Source organism: Lissotriton helveticus, chromosome 2_1 (genome assembly GCF_964261635.1).
Source record: "Lissotriton helveticus chromosome 2_1, aLisHel1.1, whole genome shotgun sequence".
Classification (NCBI taxonomy): domain Eukaryota; kingdom Metazoa; phylum Chordata; class Amphibia; order Caudata; family Salamandridae; genus Lissotriton; species Lissotriton helveticus.
In genome coordinates, this window is record NC_136059.1 from 735,350,087 (window position 1) to 735,377,182 (window position 27,096).

The following is a 27,096-nucleotide window of genomic DNA, read 5'->3' on the forward strand; positions in this document are numbered from 1 at the left end:
AATTGTTTCCATATATAATGTATGTGTATTGTAAAGTGTTCACACAACCTACACTGGTTTTGAGTAGCGCTATAAAACAAATGAAATGCATGTGAGGGTAGCTATGCAGAGAAGACGGGCACTGAACCTGACACCTCTCTGTGCCTCTGTAGTGGGTGCTCAAGGCCAGAGGCTACCTGCTGAGAGTGGCGCCTTTACACAAAGACGGTGTCTCAACTGCAACCTGGCAAAGACATTTGAACGGAGAACCATCCTGAACCAGTTCTGCAGCCCATACCATTTAGAAATATTTATCGCTGAGAATAAAAGATAACAAATGCCTTTAAGTTCAATGTGTGAAGGGGCATTCATGTCACGTTATATTTTGAGCATATCTGATGCACATTACCGCAACCTCACATCAAGGACAGTCACTATTATTCAAAGGCAAACATATCTGCAGTTCCACGTCTCCCCAACATTACTAAGTGAATGTAGTTCTATAAACTATTTTTTTTTATTGTTAGACTGCAGACATAACTAAAAACACAGTCTAGCTAAAACTTAGTTAACAGCAAATGTATTTGAAAGGGAGGCAGCTTTCTCCATACCACAAAGACCAGCCGCAAAGCTGTGAAATTGTACTGATCGCAGCCCACATGTCGAAGCTGCTTATAAAGCGTAGGCAGATGCCATTGTATTTCTTTTTTTGATACCCGTCATGTCTATCAGTTAACCCATTCCTTAAGACATGGATTTCTGATCATCTGTATTGCAAGCAGGTCATCGAACTATGTCACAGACAGAATTTCATTTAGTTTGCCCCCAAGGATGCACTCAGAGGACCAGCAGAGCTGACCAGCAGTACCCACTCACCTTGAGTCATAGCCAGGCCTATACTAGAGCCAGGCTGAGCCTGAGGCCAGACACAAACTCGCTCCGCCCCTGCTCACAACAAATGCCACTGCGCTGCGGAACCGGTCAGTGGCCGATTATGTCATCAGTGATGTCATCTATTATGTAATTAGGGACATTTTATGAGTTGAAAACAATTACATTATTGATGGGTTCATTTGTGCCAAGATGCCTCAGTGGGTCAAACGGCACCTACAGAGTTCGATGTCTAGCTGTCAGTCAAGGAGGCAAATGCCAGCTGGGCTACCTTCGCCGTACAATATTCTCAGGTTGATAGGATGGGTAACATTTTATAATGTAACATTATCACCTGGTATTCAGCACCTATAAACAGGAGGACGTCATCCGCGAGTGTAATATAAGACAGATATTATTATGATCTTCTCATTTAAGCAAGGCCATTTTACAAGGACATGTTAGCATAATTATCTGAAATGTGGCATTTATTGACTTGTGATCTTCTATATTGAAACATTTATGCCCCCATCACTCTGCCTTATTACGCAGTTGTCTTTAGAAAAGACCTGCTAATCTGTCCGTTTTCATTTCTATTTAGCACAAACAAAAACCATTTTAAACCTCATGTTTGAAAAACGTATTGTAAAATACCGCCCAAAGTCTTGAAAATTCGTACGCATCCTTGTGAAATGCAATTGCTAATAATAAACTGGTGCTGGAAACACTATGTTTACAGCTGTTGTATAGATACAAACATTCATAAAACTGGCAATTCCTAAACATCTGCTGAGAGGTTCTATGTTTGACAGTTGTACTAGAAAGCAGCGCTTTCCTGGGTCAGAAGAAATACAAGCTTGCAAATTTAAGAAAAAGGCTCAGTTTTACAAAGCAATGCACAAACGATCTAGTTATGCTATTGACATTATTTGGAACCAAATGCCTTTTCATCGGAGATCACAGACAAACCTCACAATTTTAGAAAGCAGCTAAAAACCTGGCTGTTTTCATCAACCCTGTAATCTACACTTGTATTGTCCTATCATCGCTTCTCCAGTAGGCAAGAAGTGCAGAGCTAGCACCATGACACTTTAGGGTATAATCTGCACTTTAAAAATATACATTAAATCTAATCTATACCAAAGCTGCATTCAGGGGCATCACGAAGAAAGGCAGCACAGACACCCAAAGGTGGCTTTTCAGTGCATGAATTGGTGCAACCCAGAGGCGCAGCTATCAGTGGTGTAGAGGATAGAGAGGTGCGGGCCTACTTAACCTGGATTATTGTTGGAATTTACTACCCAACAAGTGGTCAGAGGCCCATTTTGCTTGTTTGCTCTAGGGCCCCCTTGTTTGTCACTATGGCTTGTCGCCAAGCACCTTGCCGTTTGTAAGGCCTGTGCTGGGGTAGGTTGAAAGGCGTCCTTTTTTTTTATTTTATTGAGCAAATTTATAGAGTGATCAACAGTACACTGACTAATCATGGCGTCATATGCAATGTACATAATTAATTAAGGCATTGGGACATTTCGACAAAGGGCGGACGTGCCAAAAAATACACCTATTCATATAATCCTAGCAACCATGTCATTCGATTTTTTTAGGATAGTGCAATACATTGATATGTTTTTGGATATGAAAGGCTGTCTACTTGATAGTCCGTTCACGAGATGCCTGCCTCAGGGGACCTTCCCTTGTGATGTACGTATTTTGGGTAGATTTGCCTCAGCCAGGATTAAAGCAAAAATAATGTTATCTCATCTCAAAAGACTGAAAACAGGATTATGAAACGAGCTGGGAAAACAACAATCATGTTTACTTTAAAATGTTGTATTATAAAATCATGTCTTTCAGGCCTTCGGTTTATTTTTTAATGTAGGCTGTATTGTCTAATAAAGCATGTGCTACACTCAAAAGTTTCCAAATAGCACTGGTCAACTCTCGGAATGTTGTGTTAAACCCACGTCTGTCAAACAACAAACTCAAAGCTTGTTTGTAGGGAAATAAAAGAGAGCCCTGGGAACACACTCCGTGGCCTCACGTGACACCGATGAGCATATGTGTGGCTTAATGAGCGCCCACGGTCACAGGGGTCACCTCCACCTGTTTGTGACTTGCACTGACACTGCGATCGCCTGACCTCTGCTCTGCGCTACTTCTAACATCTGAAATGCACTTAGCAAGGATGACTAGGGAACACGAGAGTGGCGAGGCGCTACCAGATGAGTTAATCGCCTCCCATCATACCTGTTCTTACAACTGTAATAACGGATTGTCTTGTCTCTGTAGTTTGACTTGTGACCGTAGAGTGCTACTTTCTGCCGCGCGGAGGCCAGCTGGGTAGCAGAGCGGCCCGCTTGTGTGGCATTCCTATTTGTTGCAAAGGCGATTTTTATCATCGCGATGATCTGATTCATGGGTGGCATTGTCTGGGGGCATTGTGGAAGGGCCAGAATTAAAAGCAGAAGGGGCCTAAGGGCCTGGGTCCTTAGGCCCCATTTGCTTTTAATTCTGGCCCGGTCGCAATGCCCCGAGACTGTGCCACCCATGAATCAGATCATCGGAACAGGATTGCATGCAAATGACTGTAAATAGACTCACCTGCGGGCGGCAGACAGGAGGTATTAAACCATGAGGTGCCTCTCTTTCCTACTCGTCTCTGGCGCATGAGCATCACCAGGCGGCAGACCCCGGCCCCGCGGCCTGCCCCCACCCCCTAAGGCTGAACTAACAGTAAAACTTTGGCGTGCAGACGCGGAGACATTTGCGTGCTGCACGTGTTTACGTCATGCTCAGGTGTTTTTTTTTTTTTTTAAATAAATTACAATGATCATAGTCAGGCCTGATCATAGTAGCCTGCCTAAATGAAATTGAAATTGGAGGCAGCTGCAGGGTCACTCACTGCTCACGTCATGGACACGGACGGAGCACCAGCATTAATATATGCAGAGAGAATCATTGTGCTCAGGGCTGGTTGTTCTCACGGTCGGTCCGACACTGCCAAATCGGCCCCAGCAACAAAACCGGCCCCCTGTTATGAAAACCGGCCCCCACCCCATCCAGCCGACCGGGGGATTGCCCGGTGCCCGAAATTGCCAGTCCGGGCCTGAAAATACTCACATCCTCTACACCCAGGCTCCTCCTGACGTGGCTGGTAGACCTCTGGAGTCTTATATGAGAATGCAATAGTCTCACTATACTGACGAAAAACCGAACTTCATTAATACCTTTTAGTCTTAATTAAGGTCAGACCAAAGTACAGAATTGGTTATATAGAAATACCCCATTACATTATGAGTATGGAGTATAGAGTAAAGAACCTCTGCTCTCGCCAGTGAGTATAGAAGTCTCGCTTTCATTCCCTGGCCTGTACGGCTGCTGAGAACATGAGTAGAGGCTCAGCCTCCCGAACGCAGATCCTATAGCTACTTGCAAAGTTAACACAACTCTGGATCATTACTACTCCATCCTATTCCCCATGGTTCCACATCTCACTGTTCATATTTCAGAGAAGGGCCTGCTATGCCAGGCCTAACAAGAACACATTAGCCAAGCACGGGTTCACCAATTTGCACCCCTCTTTGACAGCAATCCAGCACGTATGTTTGTGTGCTCAATAGGTGAGGTAGTCATGACTAGAACAGGAAGTCAAGCCTGTTGCAGGAGTTAAAAGCACACCACGTAGCTATGCAGGCCAGCTCTGTAGTAGCATGAGATAAGGCAGTAACTGTGAAACGACCACAAATATCCTTTTTTATAGGAGAGCACCAATAGCAAAATGCTATTTTGCTCAGTTATTTGAAAAACCTTACAACATTATTGTAGCATCTGTGTGTTGTTGGTTGTTGTATTTCCTGGTAATTGTAGATAATTACAGTTTGTTGGAAAGTCTGTAATTCCCTATTGAGGTGCATACTCGTTAGGTCTCGGAACTGCGAACAGATTGCGAAGCAATCTGTCGTTCCGAGACTCTATTGTGATCATTCTCGGTTTCAAGGAGTCAAGGGAGACAGACAAGTGAGGTGCACGCGCAACCTTGGAACTGGGATCAGGTCGCGCGCGCCTCCTGTCTCCCATGGCTCCTTGGAAGCACACAGACACGCACGCACACACACACACACATACAGCCCCCCCCCGCCGCGCACACACACATACAGCCCCCCTCGCCGCCGCCAGTGCGCATACACACACAGAACCCCCCCTTACACACACAAATCTCCTACCTCGTCTCGGCTTGTCATCGCGCTGCCTTGCCCCCGCTCCTCTGGTGCGCGCGCACCACTGGTTTCTATTCCCGCGTCGGCCGGTTTCGATTCCGTGCTCGTGCTTGTTTATTTACTTTTGCTGTAGGCGTCCACCGACACTTCTGGTGAGGTAGGCTGCCATATTGGAAGGGAGTCTGCTATGATCACTGGCCTTAAGTCTACATCAGATACCTATATGTAGTATTTTTTGTCACTTTGATCGACAATCTCATATTCTATTTAATTCCAAATACTTACTAAGAAATTGAAAGTATTCAATCATAATGTTCTTGCTTGCATCACTTAAAAATAACACGAACATATATATATTTTTTAATACGTTTCAGCATGGGACAAAGAGTGAAATGTAATTTCTTGTACGCTTGATATACACGTGCTGCACTGTAGTGATAGCTTTCTTACTGTGCCGAATGTTCGGTCGCTGAATATGGGTGATAATCCCACTTGCAGCCGCCTACGCAACCCGGAAGCACAGCTAACTCCAGGTCTGGGAACTGCTTTACTACTCTGATAATAAACTAGCTATTTTCTCGTGCAGTGTCAGTCTGGAGCAAAGTGGTTCCTGGAAAGTGTTTTCGCACCTTCTGTCTCGCGCCATGCAGTTGGAAATGGGAACCACCTTAACGAAGGATAGTGCTGGAGCTCTATCCTGACAGCTGCCCTCACCTCTTCATTCTGCTTCGCTCTCCTAGAGCTGCCTTTGTTTTTATGTTCCCACATTGAACTGTTTATTTTCGGACAGCTAGCAGTCTCTGTGTCCATCGCTTTGAAACCCTGGTAACGCTTTTGCTGTCCATTGTCCAGAAAGGGAGACAGCTTTTTGTCAAGAATGTCCTGCACCGATGAATACAAAAACGCAACGCGTTTAGAGTTTCTTGTATTGCTTCCTAGAATACCTAAGCACCACACGACTAGTGACTGGAGAAACGAAGCATCCTGCATCTAATGTGCCACGAACATAGGAGGGCACTGCACGGGTGCTGTCTATTATTTTAATTTATCCAGTCTTCGGTGATCGTGTTTTTGATCACCGTTCCTAGAATATTGATTTGTCGAGCCATTGAAACAATTGCGAGTCCGCTAGCAGATATCCAACAATGGACAAGAAATTCTTTGACGTGGTGCTGGATGAAGTGCGAAAGGTAAAATATAAAAGTTCGTTTTAAAAGGTTTTTTTGTTTCTAAACCGGAGGTTGGTGCATAGCTGGAAAGTTAACCCGGTCCATGCGCGAATAGCTAGCTGCTCCCGTGCCAGTTTTTTTCCTAGCATGCAGGGATGTCGTTCTGATTTTATAGTAGTGGGATAAACAAGAGACCAGTCCAAGAATGCAAAGAAAAAACTGCTCTAGAGCAGTTACTCATGGACCTGAGAAACTTGGCTAGGCTGGTGGTGGGTAGATAAGGGCGAAAGAAATCTGATACACTGCATGGGTAAATATTGTAAATCCAACGCACAACTCTACTCATTAGAAGGTTTTCGATGTATCAATTTGATATTCCATTCTTCAAATGTCTTATGTTAACACTCCCCATTTCTGCATCTTTCGTACACACTTGGCATGTATTTTATTTTATTTATTTTTTATTTTAAAAGTTTTATATAGCGCTAGCTTGACCCGTATTTGTGAGTGCTGAGTAGTGAGTGCAGACTAGTGAGTGCAGAGTAGTGAGTGCAGAGTAGTGAGTGCAGATTAGTGAGTGGTGAGTGCAGAGTAGTGAGTGCAGTGTAGTGAGTACAGAGTAGTGAGTAGTGAGTGCAGATTAGTGAGTGGTGAGTGCAGAGTAGTGAGTGCAGAGTAGTGAGTAGTGAGTGCAGAGTAGTGAGTGCAGAGTAGTGAGTGCAGAGTAGTGAGTGCAGAGTACTGAGTAGTGAGTGCAGAGTAGTGAGGGCAGAGTAGTGAGTGCAGAGTAGTGAGTGCAGAGTAGTTAGTGCAGAGTAGTGAGTGCAGAGTAGTGAGTAGTGAGTGCAGAGTAGTGAGTAGTGAGTGCAGAGTAGTGAGTGCAGAGTAGTGAGTGCAGAGTAGTGAATAGTGAGTGCAGAGTAGTGAGTGCAGAGTAGTGAGTGCAGAGTAGTGAGTTCAGAGTAGTGAGTAGTGAGTGCAGAGTAGTGAGTAGTGAGGGCAGAGTAGTGAGTAGTGAGGGCAGAGTAGTGAGGGCAGAGTAGTGAGTGCAGAGTAGTGAGTGCAGAGTAGTGAGTGCAGAGTAGTGAATGCAGAGTAGTGAGTAGTGAGTAGTGAGTGCAGAGTAGTGAGTGCAGAGTAGTGAGTGCAGAGTAGTGAATAGTGAGTTCAGAGTAGTGAATAGTGAGTGCAGAGTAGTGAATAGTGAGTGCAGAGTAGTGAATAGTGAGTGCAGAGTAGTGAGTGCAGAGTAGTGAGTGCAGAGTAGTGAGTGCAGAGTAGTGAGTGCAGAGTAGTGAGTGCAGAGTAGTGAGTTCAGAGTAGTGAGTGCAGAGTAGTGAGGGCAGAGTAGTGAGGGCAGAGTAGTGAGGGCCGAGTAGTGAGGGCCGAGTAGTGAGTGCAGAGTAGAGAGTAGTGAGTGCGAGTGCAGAGTGCGAGTGCAGAGTGTGAGCAGTGTGTGAGCGTGCAGGGTGAACAGTGTGTGAGCGTGCAGGGTGAGCAGTGTGTGAGCGTGCAGGGTGAGCAGTGTGTGAGCGTGCAGGGTGAACAGTGTGTGAGCGTGCAGAGTGAACAGTTTGTGAGTGTGCAGAGTGAACAGTTTGTGAGTGTGCAGGTTGAACAATTCCAATCCAAACCACATAATTCCATTACACACCACATGCATACACTCCATAACACATGACTAAAAGACATTGCCATTTACAATGCCATTAGCTCTAACTCAAATATATCCGAGACCTATTGCATTTCCAATGCTTGTTAAAAGAGCAGTGGTTCTGAAAAGTAGAGACTCCAAGATATTTTTACAGTTAACAGTGATCCGGGTCTGGTGGCTTAGTGGACTGATGCACTGCTTTACGGTCCTGTGTTCGACCTCATGGTCACAGGTTCATATCCTAGAGGGTCCACTCAGCCTTTCATCCTTTTGAGGTTGATAAAATGAGTACTATTGGGTTGATTAACAATAAACATCTGTTATTCATTGTCAGGTAACAATAAACATCTGCAATTCAGTGTCAAGATACCCTTGGGTGAACAGGCACTTTACAACTACACATATTATGTTATGTTAAGGTTGGTTACGCACTCCTTGCATCAGGGGTGTTTGCCTTAACGGAGAATCTGATATGCACATGCAGGAGGGAAACTCCAGGCGGGTTGTGCAGAGGAATGTTTCGGGACAGACTGGACACACAATTACAGTAAGGAATAGCACTGCTTGCAGAAGATTGCAAAGTTTGGAAAACCTTAGCGGCTCAGTGTGGAAAAATAATTATTCTCAAAGCGGATGGGGTGTCATTTGACCTTCTAGATAATAACTCTATTATGTTCATTTTTCTGTTGTAAATAGTTTAAAACACAGTAATGTTTAGGCGAAAGATCCCAAAAACTTGTTTCTGCTACCTCTATTCCATGGTCTACGAAAGATGGCCGTGACACTATTACTACTCCAAATTTAAGCAGCACTGCAGGTTAGCAGTCCCCAAGGTGTGCTGTGAGCTTCTCTGTACTGTGTCACTTTTATAAAACCTCTGCCTTTTTTAACTTTGAGTTACAATCTGACACCTGAGGGTTCACAGTATGTACAACAATCCGAATGGAACACCCTCTTAAGTGCGATGCTTATACTTCTCTCAAACAGAAGGCCAATATTGTTCAGTAGCATTCATTCCAGCACATTGTGCAGTCTGCTGACTTGTTTTAAACTTATTCTAATATTTATTTTGCATTAAATACCTAACAGCTCTTTTGCTGTGTTTAATTTTGCATTGGGATTCTATTTTAATTCTTCATGTTTGCAAACGTGCTCTCTTTATCATATGAAAGAGTTATGAACAACGGATTTAAGTGGTTTGTCAGAAAGATGATGGTGTAATTATGTATTATATAGGAAGAACAGCCCCCTGCCATACTAAAGGCTGTTGCAAGTCACCTCGAAGTTCCATAGCCTTATAAAGGAACTCCGCTTTTGTCCTTGTTCCTCTGTATGGTCATGGACCTCCATGGTGACTTGCAATATCCTTGTAATGTATGGCAGGTGATACTTTATCCCATATACAATACATGGGACTCTGCAATCCCTGTATAAATGCCTGTCTCTACGTTCTTTATAATTGGCAACTTCTGATGCTTTCAGTTGCCAATTACATAGAAAAGATGTCTGAAGTCATCTGTAATTAAATGTTATAGTTGAGTTCTGACATCACAATGCCTGCTGCCAGCAGCCGAGTTGAAAGGCAGATCAGGTCTCAGAGCATCTGTTTAAAGCAACTAAAATGAAACCGTTGCTTTTCTTTCTTCTGCACAGTTTTTTTTTATCTTTGCAGTGCCAGCAGAAAGTAGATATTTATGGCAACATGATCATTTTTTACACTCCTTGAGAAATTATAGAAAAGTTAGACTCTTTCTGCTGTGCCTTTAAAAAAACACAAAAACAAACTGGCTTCCATTCAGCTGCTTTTGTTATCTTTTCTGCAACAACTAGCTAACAACTTTTTTTGCTGTTTGCACTAGTGAGTCTATTTTTATTCTTTGTGTAGGCAAACATGCTCTTTTATATGAAAGAGCTATGCACCAAGGATTTAAGTGGTTTATGGAAAAGGTGATTTTGACCATGTATTATAAGGGATAAAGTACCCCCCTTGCAAGTACCCCCACCCCACCCATGCCGTGCCTGATAAAGATATTGCAAGTCACCTCAGAGTTCCATAACCTTCTAAAGGTACTGCTTTTTGACTTACAATATCCTAATAATGTACGGCTGGTGGTACTTTATGCCATATATAATGAGTAGCACATGGGCGCAGCTAGTAATTCAGTGTCTTAATCAGATTGTTTATTTCTTTACTCCTGCAGGCCTTCTACCCTGTGGCACACCATTTAGATGTCAGCAGTGGGGACATTCTCGCCGCCAGATGCGTTTTCTCCGGTGAAGGAAGGAAGACAGAAACTCACATCGGGTACGTGACAGTTGCTCGTTCATAAAATAATGCAATGTGTTTTCTTGGCGTCTGTGGCATCCTCCCACCTGGCTGTACAAGAAACACCTCTGGCAACAGGTCCTTTGTCGGTTTTTACCCCAAATTGGTTCTTTTTAATTTAAATATAAAAAAGCGGCCATTTGTTTGCCGAAAAGGAAGGATACTGTCTCGATAAATCAATTACCTTACTTTATTCCATTTTAGATTACACATATCAAATATTTCACAATATCCCATAATTTCACACCAAACTGATCTTCACTCAAGCTGTGTTGCAATTTCCAGAGCGCTACTTAACCCAGGGCGTTCAATTACCACAGCGTTCTCGCTCGTATTTCAATTCTATTACCTCCATTTTTGGAAACACAATTTGCACCCAGAGAGAGGCAGCCCTGCCGAATCTGGCCTTGTTTACGTGCTTTGTATCGCTTTGAATGTGCGCTGATAGGAGAAGCACGTGCAGAGCCAGCTTCCTTCCTGCTGCAGCCAGCCAGTCCGAGAAAGCGTGGTCTGAGCCCGCTCCCCTCAGAGGGAGAAGCCTGCCTTTCGCATGCGCGCGGGAACCAGTCCCCTCTCTGGAACACTCCACCCCACCCCCTCCCGGTATCATTAACTGTTGCCATAGTGAATACGTGACTGCTGCGTGACACCTCTGGATAGGTCATCATTGACGTATTCTCCGAGCAGGAAGCACTCCACCCCGGCCTCCTATTAGCATTAGTTTGCAAGAAAATGATGAGCATTAATTAGAGCAAAAAAATGTCGGAATTGTGGAGCGCAGGTCTTTTATGAGATGTTTATTTATTTGGAAGTCATTTGAGAGGGTATAATTATCAGTGCAGCTATTAATGAAACAAGAACGGTATAAATGTATATCGTTGTTTATATGTATTCCATGTTGAGCTATTCATATCGCACAAAACAGCAGTGGTTTCTAGACTGAGTTCAAAGTAACAATGTCCTACAAGTGGTGAGAAACGTTATACGAATGCACGAAGCATAGCTATGTATGTTCTCTTAGTGGGAGGTGCATGCTTCCAAAAGTCAAGGATTTCAGTCATTAATCAGCTTTGGAAAGCCTCTGCATTTAATATATAAAGTATCTCCCAGAAACCAGGAGTATTCTGGTCTTAAATGCCATCTCTGGGTTCAGGTGATATTTGCAAACACTGTGACTCCAGAACCCTTCAATGGCTTTGTAATACCACAGGACTTACCTTTATGTATTTTACATGAATCATGTTGCCACATTAATAGAATGCATAGCAGGACATTGTACATTATGGCCCTATAGTGGCATCAGGGGGTTCTAGGGACGTGAGTTTTGTAAACAAAATGATCATTGGCCGAGCCAGTAGGTCTCTTGACTTTGGAAATCGGGTGGGGGTGGTGACTGGGAGGACAGGACGCTAAAGAAGCGCTATGAAGCGGTCAGCGCTGGCCATGTCATAGCGCTTTGGTTTTTCATTCTGATTGTTAAGAGGAGGCGTGAGAAGTAACAGGGATGGGTGGGGGCGAGATGAAACATAGATGTGGGCAGGTGGGGTGTAAAAGGGACAGGGACAGGGCGGGTGCCAGGGGAAGAAGGGATGGGGCAGGTGGGAGGAGAAGAAGAATCGGGGCAGGGGTGGGAGCGTTCTAAGAAGAAACACGCGTGGGAGGGAAAAGAAGCAACATGGCAGGTGGGAGAGAAAAGAAGCAACATGGACGAGGGAAGATGGAAGGGAAAAGCAACAATGATGTGGAGAAAAAAAAAATAGTACCTCAATCGCAGTGCCAGCAGCAGAAGACCTTACCAAATTTGATACAATCAGTACTTGGTCCGTGCTTCTGCAGAAAGAACTGGAGGTTAAGACGGCTTGCGCTGCCCAATTAGAAGGCAGCAAATGAGAGTAACAATTAAGCCCCCGAATGACAAGCAATGGGTGGGTTCCAAGAACAGTATCTCTGTCAAATCAGAGCGGAGGAACTAGCGCACATGCAGTCACGCAGCCTAGACCTAAAATGTACTGGATTCAATGAACTCACTACTGTTCAGCCAGTTGTGGGGTATCTCTACCATTCGCTCACCAAAATGACATTGGACCGAATGCCCAAGTGCAATAGGGCACCAACAAATTATCACTTTAATAATTAATGTTGCAGACACTGGGATCTTGTTTCAGTTCTACGAGAGTAGGTTAAGCAGCAGCCTGTAAGCACCACTTGACTTCTGAATTATCATGTGCATATCAGAATGTTAAAAAAGGCAATCTAACGTGTGGTGCCATTTATTTGCCATACCCTTTGATTACACCTCTCTGATCTGCCACAAATGAATTGCCGGTTACGTCGAATAAGATTAAGGATATTGTTCACTGCGTGTCAGGTATTCGGAATGAAGATCCCCATTCATATACTGTGCACCCTGGACTAAAGCACCTCTTGGTATGGATTTAATATACAATAGCATTCGTTGAAAAAGTATACTGTGGAGAACTTGAATTGAGCAATAGTCACATTTCCAAGCAAACACTCCCATGATTGGAACTTCAGCAGTTAGAAGCTTTCTGTAAAGATTAGTAGTGCAAGTTAAGTCACTGGAGGAAAGGTCTGTAATGATTCCTTTGATAAAAGTACAGAAATTGTAACTATTACTTACACAGACAATGAAGGTGTGAGGTCAGGAAATAAAACAAACCATGGGAAACCATTAGGTCTTGCCTTTGTGACCTATTGACTTTGGCCAATTCTTGTTGCCGATGATGTGCTGCAGCACTGGCAAAAAGCGGATTTTTTTACCTGATGTTTTACAGCACAGGCAAAAAAATAAAAATAAAGATGCAATGACAGGCAGTATACACGAGCGTATACATTTCATGTCATGCGGCATAGTCATTCAGTAGGTGCACGCATTGCATGATGACGTATGCGTGTGCATGCATCTCCACATATGATGCACCTACTGAGTGACACCTGGTTATTTTTTTTACCGATCCATGATGGAGACACCCTTTGAAGTAGTAAATAAAAAAGTAGATTTTTACTTGCACAAGGGCGCATTTCTTACAGCAGAGTGGCCCAACTGTAAATGGGAGCTAACAGTCCCAAAAACATTGTTTTTTGATCAAGAAAATCATTTTAAGGGCTGTGAGGTGATAGTGCATCAAAAGAGTGGGTCAGGGAAGCAGGTGGAGGAAAGCAATGAGGAGTGGGCGGAGAAGCTTCAGGCGAGGGGGTTAACTAAAAGCAAGCATTGGCAAAGCCAATTGGTCTTGCCTATGCAAAAGCTATTGGCTATGCCTATATGTTATAGCCATGTTATACACCAGCGTGTCTGCTGTTTAGCATGGCTAAAAGTTAGGGAATAAAGGAGAGGCAAGTGAGTGGAGTGGAGTGTAATGGAGTGGAGTATAGTAGAGTGGTGTGGTGTGATGTAGGGTCGAGTGGAGTGGAGTGAAGTGAAGTGGAGTAACATGGAGTGGTGTAGGGTGTCATGGAGGGAGAAGAGTTGAGTGGCATAGAGTAGAGCAGAGGTCTTCAAACTTTTCCAGGTTGAGCCCCCCCAGCTGAATTCCCCCAGATGTTGGGCCCCCCCACCACCGACAGAAACCTCGGGAATCCGGCACACCACATGATCGACTGCCACGCGCACACCACGGGCCATATCCGGCAAACAATGCTCAACACAACAAGAGTGTCTAGCAAACTGCAGGCCTGTGAGTGGGTGTGACGAAACGACAGAGGCGTACCAGACAGCTCAAAACACAATCCTCCAAGACAAAATGTGCGCAAATTCTCACCACTAGGATGCCCTGCCTTACACAGGACACAGATCGACAACAACACCACCAACATGAATGTGACGGGTGTGCCGGTGCCCAGCCACACCTAGACTCTCAATCTGTGGGTGAATCCCTGCCACTGCCATCCTCAGGCTGTGCTCCACATCCAGTTCTAAACGGTACCTAGTCTTCAACACCGCAAGTGCTGAGAACCCAATCTCACAAACTCCCCAACAAATAAACAAATACATTGTAGGATGTAAAGCACCATGCACAAGTGAACCAAAGGTAGGACCGCCGTGATGAACCCACTATAGGGAACACACCATGAGTGCTTCACCAAGCGGAACCCAAAACATGGAACCCGACCTTGCCCATGGGGGCCCGCATTCAAGTAGCAGCTGGACGTCACGCAAAATGTCACACGCATGATGCATAGATCCCACACATGAGCACACATAGAATACAGAACAGTAACACATAGGCAAGGGAGCAGCCAAACAATTCAAATACCTTCCACTCTGAACCACAGCTCTCATGGCACCAAGAAAGCAAAGGAAGTCATCACAACCCTCCCCATCCATCATGTACACCTTGTCATCCACCAACTCCCCCACCATTCATTCCGTCCCTCCATCTGAGCCCCATCCACATCCAAACCACTTGCAAACCCATCCACCTTCCATCCCTCCATCCATCATCTCACCCATCCATCTCTCCATCCACCCCCTCACCCATCCATCCATCATCCATCCATCCCTTCACCCAATCTATCCCCTCACCAATCCATCCACTCTTCCACCCATCCATCCACCCACTCATCCATCCAACCATTCACCCAAGCTATCCTCCCACTCATCCATCCACTCCTCCACTCATCCATCCACTCCTCCACTCATCCATCCACTCCTCCACCCATCCATCCACTCCACTACCCATCCATCCATCCACTCATCCATCCAACCACCCACCCTCTCACCCATCCAGCCATCCCCCCACCCACTCATCCATCCACCCAGTCACTCATCCGTCCACCCACTCAACCCCCCACTCATCCATCTACCCATCCATCCCGCTCTCCACCCTCCCCCCCACTCATGCATGCACTCTCTGACCCATCCATCTCCATGCTCCTCTCCTCACCCATCCATGCACACACCTGCCCATCCACTCTGCCAATCATTCATCCATGTCATCACTCATCCATCTATCCATCCTCCCCCTCTCTCTCCATTCCCCCCTCACCCAGCCACCCATCCCTCCATCCACCCTTCACCCATCCACCCACTCACCCATCCACCCACTCATCCATCCACTCATAAATCCATCCATTGACCGCTCATCCACCCCTTCACTCCTCCATCCATCCCCCCGTCCATCCACCCTCCTCAATCACCCATCCATCCCCACATCCACCCCTTCACCCATCCATCGATCCATTCATTCATCCCTTCACCCATCAATACATTAATCCATCTATCACCTCTCTCATCCATCCACCCACCGACTCGTCCACCATCCACCCCCCCATCGGTCCATCCACCATTTCACTGATCCATCCACCCCTCCACCCATCCATCTACCCTTCCAACCATACACACATCCATCCACCCCCATCCATCCCCCCACTCATGCATCCATCCTCTCTCCCACCATCCATTCACCCCTTTACTCACCATCCATCCCCTCACTCATCCATCCACCACCCACCCATACATCCACCACTCCACCCTCACACCTTTTATGATTCAAATTCGAATCTGCAGACCAACATCCCTGAACACCGACACTTCGGTGCCCACACAAAGATCCTCATGAGTTGAGGACCGCAGACCAGAGCCCACTGTCCCGATTCATGGCTCAAACCCGGATTGCAACCTCTCCCTCCCTTCCCAAAATAACTGAAGGACTCCCGCCCCCCCAACTCCCCCTCACTCCCACCCCCCTTGAAAGGCTGGGGCCCTGGACCAGAGCCCACCCTGCCCGTGCCTCAAAACCTTTGCGAAACCTTCTCTCCCTTCTGGGAAGAGTTAACTCTCCCAGGAGGGGGTTAATTCACAGAGCTGACAGCTTCATCTGCAGTGGGAGGCAAGGGGTCTCCTCTGCTAAAACTGAAAGCGTGTCTGTTTGTTTGCTTTTGTTTTTAGCAGAGGAGACCCCTGCCTCGCACCGCAGCCAAAGCTGTTGACTCCGTGAATTGGCCCCCTCCTGGGAGAATCACCCAGACAAAGAAACGGGCACAAAGGGAAGATCGAAGTGGAGCCCCCGCCCCCCCTGGGATGGCGCCGCGCCCCCCCAGGGGGGCGCGCCCCACAGATTGAAGAACCCTGGAGTAGAGTGTTGTGGAGTGGCATAGAGTGTCATGGACTGGCGTAGAGAAGCATAGAGTGGCGTAGAAGCTGTTGCATAGAGTGGAGTAGAGTCACGTAGATGCAGAGTAAATTGCCGTAGGGTGGAGTATAGTAGGAGAGTGAATGGTATAGATAGGAGTAAAGTGGCATAAAGTGGCATAGAGGGAGTTGTATGGAGTTGAATAGTGTCATAGAATGGAGAATAGTGTTGTGGAGTGGCAAAGAGTGGAGTAGAGTGTCATAGATTGTGGTAGAGTTTAACAGAGTCTAGTGTTGTGGAATGGAGTGACGTGGAGTGGAGTGTCATGCAGTTTTGTAGAGTGGCGTGTTGTATAATGGAGAGGTGCAGGGTAGAGTGCAGAGGTGTAGAGTGGAGTGGTGCAGGGTAGAGTGCAGTGGCGTGAAGTACAGTGGTACAGAATATATTAGACTGGTGTAGAATGGAGTGGTGCAGGGTACAGTGGCATAAAGTGTTGTGGCGTACAGTACATTAGAATAGAGTGCAGTAGAGTGGCGTTGAGTGGTGCATAGTAGAGTACAGTGACATAGAGTGCATTGGCATTGAGTAGAGTGGTGCAGAGTTGAGTGCATTAGAGTAGAGTTAATTGGTGTAGAGTGCATTAGCATAAAGTAGAGAACAGTGGTGTAGTGGTGCATACTAGAGTGGGGTACAGTGCACTTGTATAGAGCAGAGTGGTGCAGAGTAGAGAGGCATATAGTGAATTGGCATAAAGTGCAGTGTCAGAGAGTGCTGTGGAGCACCATGGATTAGTGTGGTGTGGAGTGCAGTAGAATAGAATTCAGTGGCCTAGAGTAGAATGGAATAGAGTAGATTGGTGCAGAGTAGAGTGCAGTGGTGTGGAGTGATGCAGAGTAGAGTAGAGTGGAGTGAGGTTAAAGTGCAGTATGCATGATGTGGTAGTTCATTGCCATTACAGACAACACATCCTGAATTGAAATTACCAATACATTTGCCCAGAAATAGTTTTACTGATAAAATTATACAACGCACAAACAATAATATGTCATCACCTAGTATTTTTTTTTTTTTTTTTTTTTTTTTTTGAGTGACTGATTGTTTTTTTCAAAAGGACAAATCCTTTGCTTTAAAATCAAGGTCAAATAATTACTTTTCATTGGTAGTGGAACTTCCTGTGGACAGAGAAAATGTATCAGATTACAATATCGTGATCACTGCAATTGATTGTGGTCATCCTACATTAAGCAGCGAGCAAACCATCACAGTGCAAATATCCGATATTAATGACAATGCCCCATTTTTTGAGAAGCCATCTTACATCATCTTACATCATGAAAGTGAAAGAAAACATCAGTCCGCCATACCCAATTGGATTTGTCAAGCAGTTGACATAGATTCGGAACAAAATTAAAAAATAATCTACTCACTTGTCTCTGACTACAACAGAGGCCTCTAACTAAGCGCGGGCGGAGAACTCCGCTCCGCCAGCAGAGATTTCCCTACCTTAGGGTGTTGGGAACCCTGCCTCAAATCACTGGTGAAGCATGAATATTGGAGATTACTCTCTGTATGATTATTCACAATTATTTGAGAAACTTGTATTTTTAAAAAGTACCCCTCTAACAACATCGGCCTCAGGGTCTGTGCTGACGAATTATCCTCTCTTCAAAAATATTCGTCTCAAATATATTCTTATCTAATTTCAGTATCACTCCCATACCATGCAGAACATGTTTGAACCGACCTAGTAACTCTTCCTATATGTCTCTGTAAAGATGACTCTCAGTGTCATCAACGTGTTCACTGATCGTTGGATCGAGTGACTAATTTGAAGTCTGACATTTTTTCTCTTTTGCTATTACTACTGGTTCGTCATTGCAGTGATGTGCCTGACAATTTTTTCGTTGTTTGCTTACTATAGTCCTGGGTTGCACATGTTCCGCCAATACAAATATATTACCCCTCTCCTTACTTGGTCTAAGGAGATAAGCAGCGTTAGAATAATTGTTTTTTTGTTTTTTTTTTAATTATTTTTTATTTTTCTCCCCGCAAATTTTTCCATGCATTCCTGTATATGTTACAGCACAAAACAGTTTACAATTTATATTATACATTACATTCCATTATTATAGTACATTATAACTTGCCGAATTCTCCAAGTCCATGCATGACAACATATTACCTATATATTGCCTATTTAAATTCAATAATACAAAGTTATATACCCATTAAAAACTTGACAGCCTTCTGAACACTACCCTAGGTTTAACCTACTGTTCTTCCACCTAGTAATAGGTTGCCATATTCTGTTACCTAGTACCTAAGCTCTTTTGCCTTTCCTCGCATAGATTGCTTTTTCTAAGTTGTACGTAGATAAAAGGCTTGCTATCCAGACCTGAAATGAAGGGGGAGCATTGTCCACCCAATTTCTTGCTATACAAATACGATAGACTGCAAGTGCAACAAAGGTAAACTCTACAGAAATATCATCCACCGTATCCCCAATCCCCAGAATAATTAGTTCATCCGTCATTTTAATCTTAATCCTAAGTGTTTTGTCGAAGAACTCTTCGATAGCCATTTTCAAAGTAAACAATTGTGGGCACTGAGAAAACATATGTACAATGTCTGCTCCCGCTGAATTACATCGGGGGCACGTTATCCCTGTTATGCCGCCCCACTGGGCGATTCTAGCCGGGGTATGGTATAGAGAGAATATTGTCTTGAAGTGTTGTGATTGCAGGGTAGCAGAGCATAACACTGTCCTAGCAAGATCCAATGATAGCTGAAAAGTTTCAATTCCTGATCCCAGTTTACCCGTCCATTTTTGAGCATATTTCTCTCTTTCATCCGTTTTGCTGCCTTTCAGCTCTGCGTACAGTTGTCTTATCGTGCAGAGACTAGTTGTTTCTATGTAATCCATAATTTTACATTGTCCCAGCCCTGCCGGGCCGCCTTGTTTTTGCATTAAAAAACTTCTGGTTTGCAGATATTTGTAAAAGTTGTTGTGTTCTATCCCGAATTTCGTTTGTAGCGCCCCAAACTGTAGCATATTCCCCTGATTATCAAGCAAATTCCCTATTTTCACTATGCCTTTATTGTGCCAGACCCTCATAGTAAGATCCCTGAAGATGTCCCTTGGTAGTGAGCAGTTTGTGTATAATCTCGTATAGTTATTGAATCTGCCTAATCCAAATTTTTTTGTCAATCCTTTCCAAACCCTATAAGCCGCCTTTAGAGTCTTAAACCGTGTATGTTTAAAATAAGTAAAGTTGGTTGTGTTTAGAAACCCATTCACCGCCCCTTCACCCAGTAGTGTAGTATATACATTAGTAAACCTTGGCCTAGCTTCCGCTGTGTGATCTGCATCACCCCCGCCAATTAACCCCTGACAATACTGTAACACAGCAGCCCAGTAATAGAGCCTAAAGTCGGGGGCCCCCCATCCCCCCTTTTCTCTAGATACTGTTAAGTGTCTATAGGCTCTCCTTGTCTTCCCTTTAACCCAGATAAATTTATTCAAAATTGCTTCCAACTTATTAAACCACATGTTATCAAAAAATAATGGAATGGACCTAAACAAAAATAAAACTTTTGGAAATGTTGTCATTTTTATTACGTTAATTCTGCCCATCAGGGTCAAGTGCAGATTATTAATCCTTTCCGTATTTGATTTAATGTTTCCCAACAGTGGGGTCATATTGATTTCAACGAGCCGATCTAAGTCAGCCGTGATCTTAATTCCTAGATAGGTGACTTCGGGAGCTACCCTTATGTCATGAAAGTGCACCCAGTTATTTTGTATAATTTGTGTTTTCCTTTTATTCAGTGAATAACCCGACACTGCCCCAAAGGCTACAGCCTCTTGTTCAATTTCAAAGATAGCCGACCCTGGATTCGGGGTAACCACCGCCACATCGTCTGCATAAGCAAGTGTTTTGTATTCATGAGATTGTAACTTTATTGGTAAAATGTTGGGATTCCCTTCCACTCTGCGTAGGAGAGGGTCAAGGTATAGGGCAAATAGCAATGGTGAGGCCGGGCAGCCCTGCCGAGTTCCACGTCTTATATGTATTCCCGCAGTGTATCCCCTGTTTATCCTTACTTTGGCCGTAGGGTCTAAATATAGTGCCTGTATAGCCTTTATATAGCCTACTCCAATCCCAAACCATTCCATGGTCTTCCACAGGTACCCCCAGGAGACCCTGTCAAAGGCCTTCTCTGCATCCAAGAAAATGGCCGAGGCAGGGTCCCCTGTGGCCCCCGTAGCGTCCAATATGGTCACCATCTGCCTTGTGTGTTGCGTTGTCCCCTTGCCAGGTATAAATCCGTGCTGTGTCGTACATACCAACCCCTCAATTACCCTACTGAGTCGCTGTGAGAGTGCCTTAGAGTAGATCTTTGCGTCCGCGTTCATCAACGTTATTGGTCTATATGAGCCCGGATCCAAGCGTGGTTTATCCTTTTTTAAGATTACGATGATGTTTGCCCCAGCCCAAGATTGAGGTACATTTTCCCCCCTCTGTGCTTGTATTAGAGTCTCCAGCATGTCAACCCTCACGGTATCCCAAAAAGTTTTATAAAACTCAGCCGGGATTTGGTCAGGTCCTGCTGCTTTCCCTGAGGGAAGTTTGGTTACCGCTTTATGAACTTCTCCCAGTGATAGTGGTGATTCCAGTACCTCTTTATTTTCCTCACTCAGCTCCTCATGTACAATTCCTGCTAAATATTCCTCTATCTTAGCTTCAACATTTCCCAGATCTTGGTCGTATAAATCAGAATAAAACTCCCTAAACACCTCCCTCACATCATCCACCTTAGTCACAACTTTCCCACTTTTATTCCTAATTTCTTTAATTTCTCCCGCTGCCAAGTTTTGTCTAATGCGAACAGCTAACATATGTCCTACCCTCTCATTGAATTCGTAGCATTGTTCTTTTTTCGTTAAGTAATTACTTGCCGCTTTATTTGCTAATTTTTCACTGGCTTCTGCTCTTTTGAGTTCTATCTCTAATAAGATCCCCTCTACAGATTCTTGATTCATTACTGCTTGAATGAGCTGTTGTTCTAATTCCATTAGGGCATATAGCCTATTAGTTAGCTCGAGTTTTTCCTTTTTGCTTCTACGGAGAGTATAAGCCAGTGTTTCGCCTCTTACCCCTGCCTTAAAGGTGTCCCAGACCATTCCTGCCGATGCTGTACCTCTATTCACCTCCCAAAATTGTCTAATCCATGTCTTCATCCAATTTACATAGTCTTCCTCTTTCAGTAACCCTCTTTCAAATGTCCAGTTATATTCTTTGAGGATAGGGCTTAAATTCTGTGGGATAGTTAAGATTAGAGGGTTATGATCCGAAAAGACCTGTGGAAGCCTTTCTATCCTTACATCTGATACCACAGAGTTGGTGACTAAGAAATAATCCAGTCTAGCAACGACCTTGTGGGGAGCGGAATAAAAGGTACTACCAGATCCAGTAGGATTATGTGCTAACCAAACATCAGACAGTGCATTATTAGACATTAAGTTAGCAATAGACCTCCGTGACCTCTTTTTACGATCTCCCTGCATCCCCCCACCCAGCAGACCCAACCCTGAAAGTCCATTAATGTTTAAATCCCCACAGAAGATTATCGGTTCTGTCCATAAAGCCAACTCGACATCTAACATATCAAAGAGATCAGGATCGTCTTCATTAGAGCCATATACAGATACAATTGTATATCTACCCCCAGATGTTTTCCCTTCTACCATAACCCATCTCCCTCCAACATCTTCCTTTTTCTTCTCTACCTGGATAATTCCTTTTTTTGCCAAAATAGCCACACCTTTTGTTTTTGAATCTTGATGTGTACATGCTAAGACTTCATAGCCTAGCTGATCCAGAATATATTTGTCCTTCCCCTTCACATGTGTCTCCTGAAAGCATATGACATCTAGTCTCAGTAATCTGCACATAGCTGCCACTTTCTGCCTTTTCCCACTATCATTTAGTCCACATATATTGATGGTAGCAACCCTTAACGCCATCTAGTCTTGGGAGCTAATCCATTCACATTCACCTTCACCCTCTTTAGAATTGCTGTCACTTTCTCTTTCTTACCTATCTGGTTACCTTGTGCTGTACATAATCCTAATTCTACTCCACCCCCACCCCTAGCCCACCTCCCCCCCTCGCCCGCCCCCCAGGTGCCCCCCCCTTGCTCTCCCCCCCCTTGTGCTACAGGCAAATAGGTCAATCCTGACCTATGTGTGGCTGCTCGCTGCTGTAGTGTCGCCTCCTTCCCCCACCCAGTCTGCCCGAAGTATTACCATACCCAGTACTGCCTTAGTACTGTGTTATGGATCTTATGCTGGTTCAGTATCTCTACTCCTTTTACTCCTCTGGATCTCCGTTATTTCTGTCAGGTATTCGCCTGCCTTTATTTCTGAGTAAAACATTCTGACATGACCCCCTGTGATGACTTTCAATTTGGAGGGGTACATCAGGTAGGCTTCAGATCCCTGGCGCTGAAATGGTGTGATTAACTGTCTAAGCTTCCACCTTCTTTCTACAGTTGTATGACAGAAATCCGGCCTAGCAAAGAACGTTACCCCTTCGGCTGTCATTTTTTTATCTGGTCTGGCAGTATCCATAACTTCCTGCCTGGCCAAGAAATTACCAAAAAAGACTAGCATCGCCCTTGGCAACACATTTTGGCTAGCCCCTCTTGCTTTTTTCTGAGTCAGCGGGAATCTGTGCGCCCTTTGGACCTCTAATTCCCATTGCCACTGTGCCTCTGGGTACGCGCTTTTTAGCAATTTAATCACAAATTCCCTCGGATTCCTCCCCTCCACCCCTTCCTCCAGACCCAAGAGTCTCAGATTATTCCGCCTCTGGCGGTTTTCAAAGTCCTCCAGCTTCCACTGCAGGTCCTCGATCACCTTCCCTTGCTCTGTCCTAGCCGTCTGCCAGACTGTGACTTCATCCTCCAATCTACCAGTCCTCTCCTCCACCTGCACCACTCTTTCTTCGACCTCCTCATACTTTTTGTTAATTTTCCTTATGCTTGCTTGTATTTTTTTAGTGTCTAGTCTAGCTCTTCTGCTTTCCAGTCTGGCCTCCAATTGTATTTGTCTCAACATGGCGCACATTCCATCTAAGGTTGCTTGAGGGGACGTTTCAGCTGTATTTTGGGAGGTATTAATGGGGCGGTTGTCGGATGCCTCAGCTGAGTCATGCTCCTGATACGTTTTGGAAATACTACCATAGTCCCAGAGCAATTTTCTATTTGTACTTGCTGCTTCCCTATCTGTGTCTCTATCGCGCCTTATCATAGTCCTTCTTTTCTTCCTCTGTGTTTTCTTTCCTCCGTGTTCATTAGAGTGGGACCCTTCTGACTCACTTCCTGATACCAAATCTGTAGTGATGTCCTCTTCCTCTTCCTCTGAGCCCAATGGAGATGAGTCAGTACCAGAGCCCTCCGTCACAGAGTAAAACTTATCTGCCTCTGGGGAGCATCCACGCTTTCCCTTACCCCCTTTGCTGCCCCTTGCGGTATGGCTCTCCAGGCTTTTCATGCTCCCCCAGTTAGACTGAATTAGTATGTTACTGTCCCCAGGCGTAGGAGCAAGATTTACCTGCATTAGGGCTTCCAGCATTAAGGCATTGTTAATGTTCGCCAGCTCTCCTTCTGCCTCATTGAGCCCTCCAGTGCTTGATTTGTTGGTGCTGCTCTCCATAACTGCCATTGTGCCCACATCTCCATCCATACTTGGCAGCTCTGCTGCCTCCTCGGCGTTCTTTGCCTCCAGCGCGGCTCCCGCGTGAGGCGTGCAGGCCTGGAGCCCCGGTTGCCTAGCAACCGCCGTGCTTGCGTCCTCGCGTTCAGCGGCTTCAGCGGCTTCCGCGTCTGCCTCCGTCTCTGCTGCGGCGCTGCTGCCGGTAACAATGATCGCCGGGTGACCTGCCTATTGGGCGACTGGCTGGATTGCTGACTGGTTTGTCGGTGGGACTATCGGCTGAGCCCTGCCCGCGAAAGCCTCCGTGACGGTGGGCTGCCTCAGATCCTTACCGGCAGCAGGTAGGATAATTGCGTGTTTCGGTGCTCCGCTCTCAGAGTGAAGGCGCCTCTGCTGTTGCGGACCCTTCGCTCCCGGGGTCTCCGCTTGCGACGCTGTCTTGGGTCCCACCTTTTCCTTTTCCTTATCTTTGGCAGCTTTATCCAACTTTTCGCTTCTTTTGGGCAGACTCCTCTGAGCAGCAGTATTCGCTGCAGTGCTTCTTTTGCTCATAGCTGTATTCTTCGGGATTGCTCCGGTACGTTGCGACATCACACAGGCGTGTGTGATGCCTGTGATGCCTTGTATGAGCGCTCCTCTCAGATACTTGCAAAAATAAATCCGTATGGCTGACAGCGCCTCCTGTAGTGCTCTAATACTTTTTTTGTTGCCAGAGACCCTCTGGAAAATCAGCATAGCGGAGTCAGAAATCCCAGACTCATATTCCTCGGGCGGGAGAAGGAGAAAATGCGACTGTCCTCTACAGTGGCATAGCGGCCATCTTACACATACACACGCTTACGCATGCGCCCATGTCATCACCTAGTATATTGATTTGTTTTGATCATATTAAAATATTTTTTCTACCACACTTCAGAACTACCAAAAAATATGTGTAATTTGTGCTTTCGATATTCTGAAATATCTGTACAGTTCATTTTATAGACATTTACATTTTGTTTTGTGCCAGAAAAAAGAATGTAACATTGTACAGCACACTTCGAGTAGCCAGAAAGATTGTCACAAAAATCCTTTCAATTTGAAGTCAGATAAAGAAAAGTAAACACCAAGCTCCCTGGAAGACGAAGCCTGACATTTGACCTCTGTCTTTGAATACAAAACAAATGTAACAAGATTAGAACAACATTTTATTATTATTATTATTATTATTAACGAATTTTATATAGCGCCTGGTTACCCTTGGGCATCCCCGCGCTCATCCAGAAAAAGACACCACCACACTAGGCACAAGAATTAGGCAGGGAACAGATAAGTTTTTAAAAGTTTACGGAACCGTAAAAAACTCGTTTCCGAGCGCAAGTACAGAGGGAGAGAGTTCCACAGAGTGGCCACGTTTATGGAGAATCTTCTGCCACCGGCTCTTGCCTTCCTCACCCTCATAACCTGCAGCAGGTGTTGATGGTCAGAACGGAGAGAGCGGGAGGCCTTGTAAGACTGAACCATATCCCCTAAAATAGGTGGGCCTTTCCCCTGCAGAATTTTGTGGGCCATACAGAGTGCCTTGAATTTCACCCTCTCTCTGACAGGGAGCCAGTGTAGCGCCTTCAGCGCAGGGCGAGCCGACTGACGCCTAGGAAGATCCGCCAGGAGCCTGGCGGCCGCGTTCTGCACTTGCTGCAGCTTGTTTAGGGTGGATTCTGGAGCACCCAGAAACAATACGTTACTGAAGTCCAGCCGCGAAATGATAAGCCCCTGAATGAGTAACCTCCTAGAGGCCACTGGGAGGAGAGGTAGAATCTTCCGGGCTGATCGGAGCAGGCCGAAACACACGCCTGCGATCTTTTTTGCGTGTGTTTTAAAAGAAAGATCCTGCTCGAGCCACACCCCCAGGCTCTTGATCTCCTGCTTGGGGGTGGGTACGGGTCCCAGGCAGCTAGGCCAACTGCTAGGTGATAATGAGGGAGGGGAATTCCCCAGCAGCATCAGTTCCGTCTTGGAGCCGTTAAGCTTGAGAGCTGAGCTACACATCCACGTGAAGATCTTATCCAAACACGTGTGCAGCCGGTCGGGTTGGTGAGCCGACTGGGAAAGGCCTACCACCAACTGAGTATCAACAGCATAGCTGATAATCTTGATACCCAGAGGCAGTACCACACTCTCCAGAGGGGCCATATAAATGTTAAAAAAGGGTAGGGCTCAACGATGAGCCCTGTGGCACACCACACTGGAGAGGTACTGAGGATGATTTCTCGATGCCTTCCCACACCTCAAATGTCCGGCCTTCCAAAAAGGAAGCGAACCACTTGAGGGCCATCCTGGAGACCCCCACCCCCGCCAGCCGTCGGAGAAGCACCTGATGGTCTACGGTGTCGAAAGCAGCACTGAGGTCCAGGAGGATCACTGCCACCGATCCCCCTGCATCCAAAATGCTCCTAGCATTCTCCACGACTGCCAGCAGTGCCGTATCGGTCCCCTGACCGGGGCGGAAGCCCGTTTGGGAATTGCCCAGGAGGGAATTGGACTCCAAAAAGCCCGATAGGCGACTATTCACCAGCTTCTCCGCCACCTTACTAAGGCCGGGGAGCAGGGAAATAGGCCTAAAGTTGGCAAGGTCGGAAGGGTCCAAGTTAGGCTTCTTCGAAAGAGCCTTAACAACCGCTCCTTTCCAACTAGGGGGTACCACTCCTTGGGTAAGAGACAGGTTTATAAGGTCCGTCACTGGGCCGACGATGGTGGGGGCTACCTGCTTCAGATACTTCATGGGTGCAGGGTCTTTCGGAGAACCACTCTTCATGGTCGTCAGGACTGTGAGAACTTCTTCCACAGTGACAGGACCAAGAGAGACCAATTCTGCAGATCGCACCCTGGGCTGAGGCCCTGGGCTACCACCCGAGGAGACGTCCTCGGTTAGCCGGGGGAGAGATGCAAGGATGTTATCAATTTTAGTTTTGAAAAAGGAGGCCAATTCTGAGCATTTCTCATGTGGGTCCTCGTGAATAACCTGAGGTTCGGGGGTTCTCAGGAGTTCTTTAATGACCCTAAACGATTCCTTCGAGGAGTTGGCCG

At 45.6% G+C, this 27,096-nt stretch overlaps 1 protein-coding gene across 4 annotated transcripts in view; it reads left to right on the plus strand.

The window, feature by feature from the left end:
- The window catches only part of PAM (peptidylglycine alpha-amidating monooxygenase), a 1,252,349-nt gene that overhangs the window by 882,321 nt on the left and 342,932 nt on the right, over positions 1-27,096 (plus strand). For all 4 annotated transcript variants that reach the window (XM_078675446.1, XM_078675447.1, XM_078675444.1 and 1 more), the window contains exon 13: positions 10,091-10,194. In XM_078675446.1, coding sequence (XP_078531572.1) covers positions 10,091-10,194 — 104 coding nt within the window. The remainder of the gene's footprint in view (positions 1-10,090; positions 10,195-27,096) is intronic.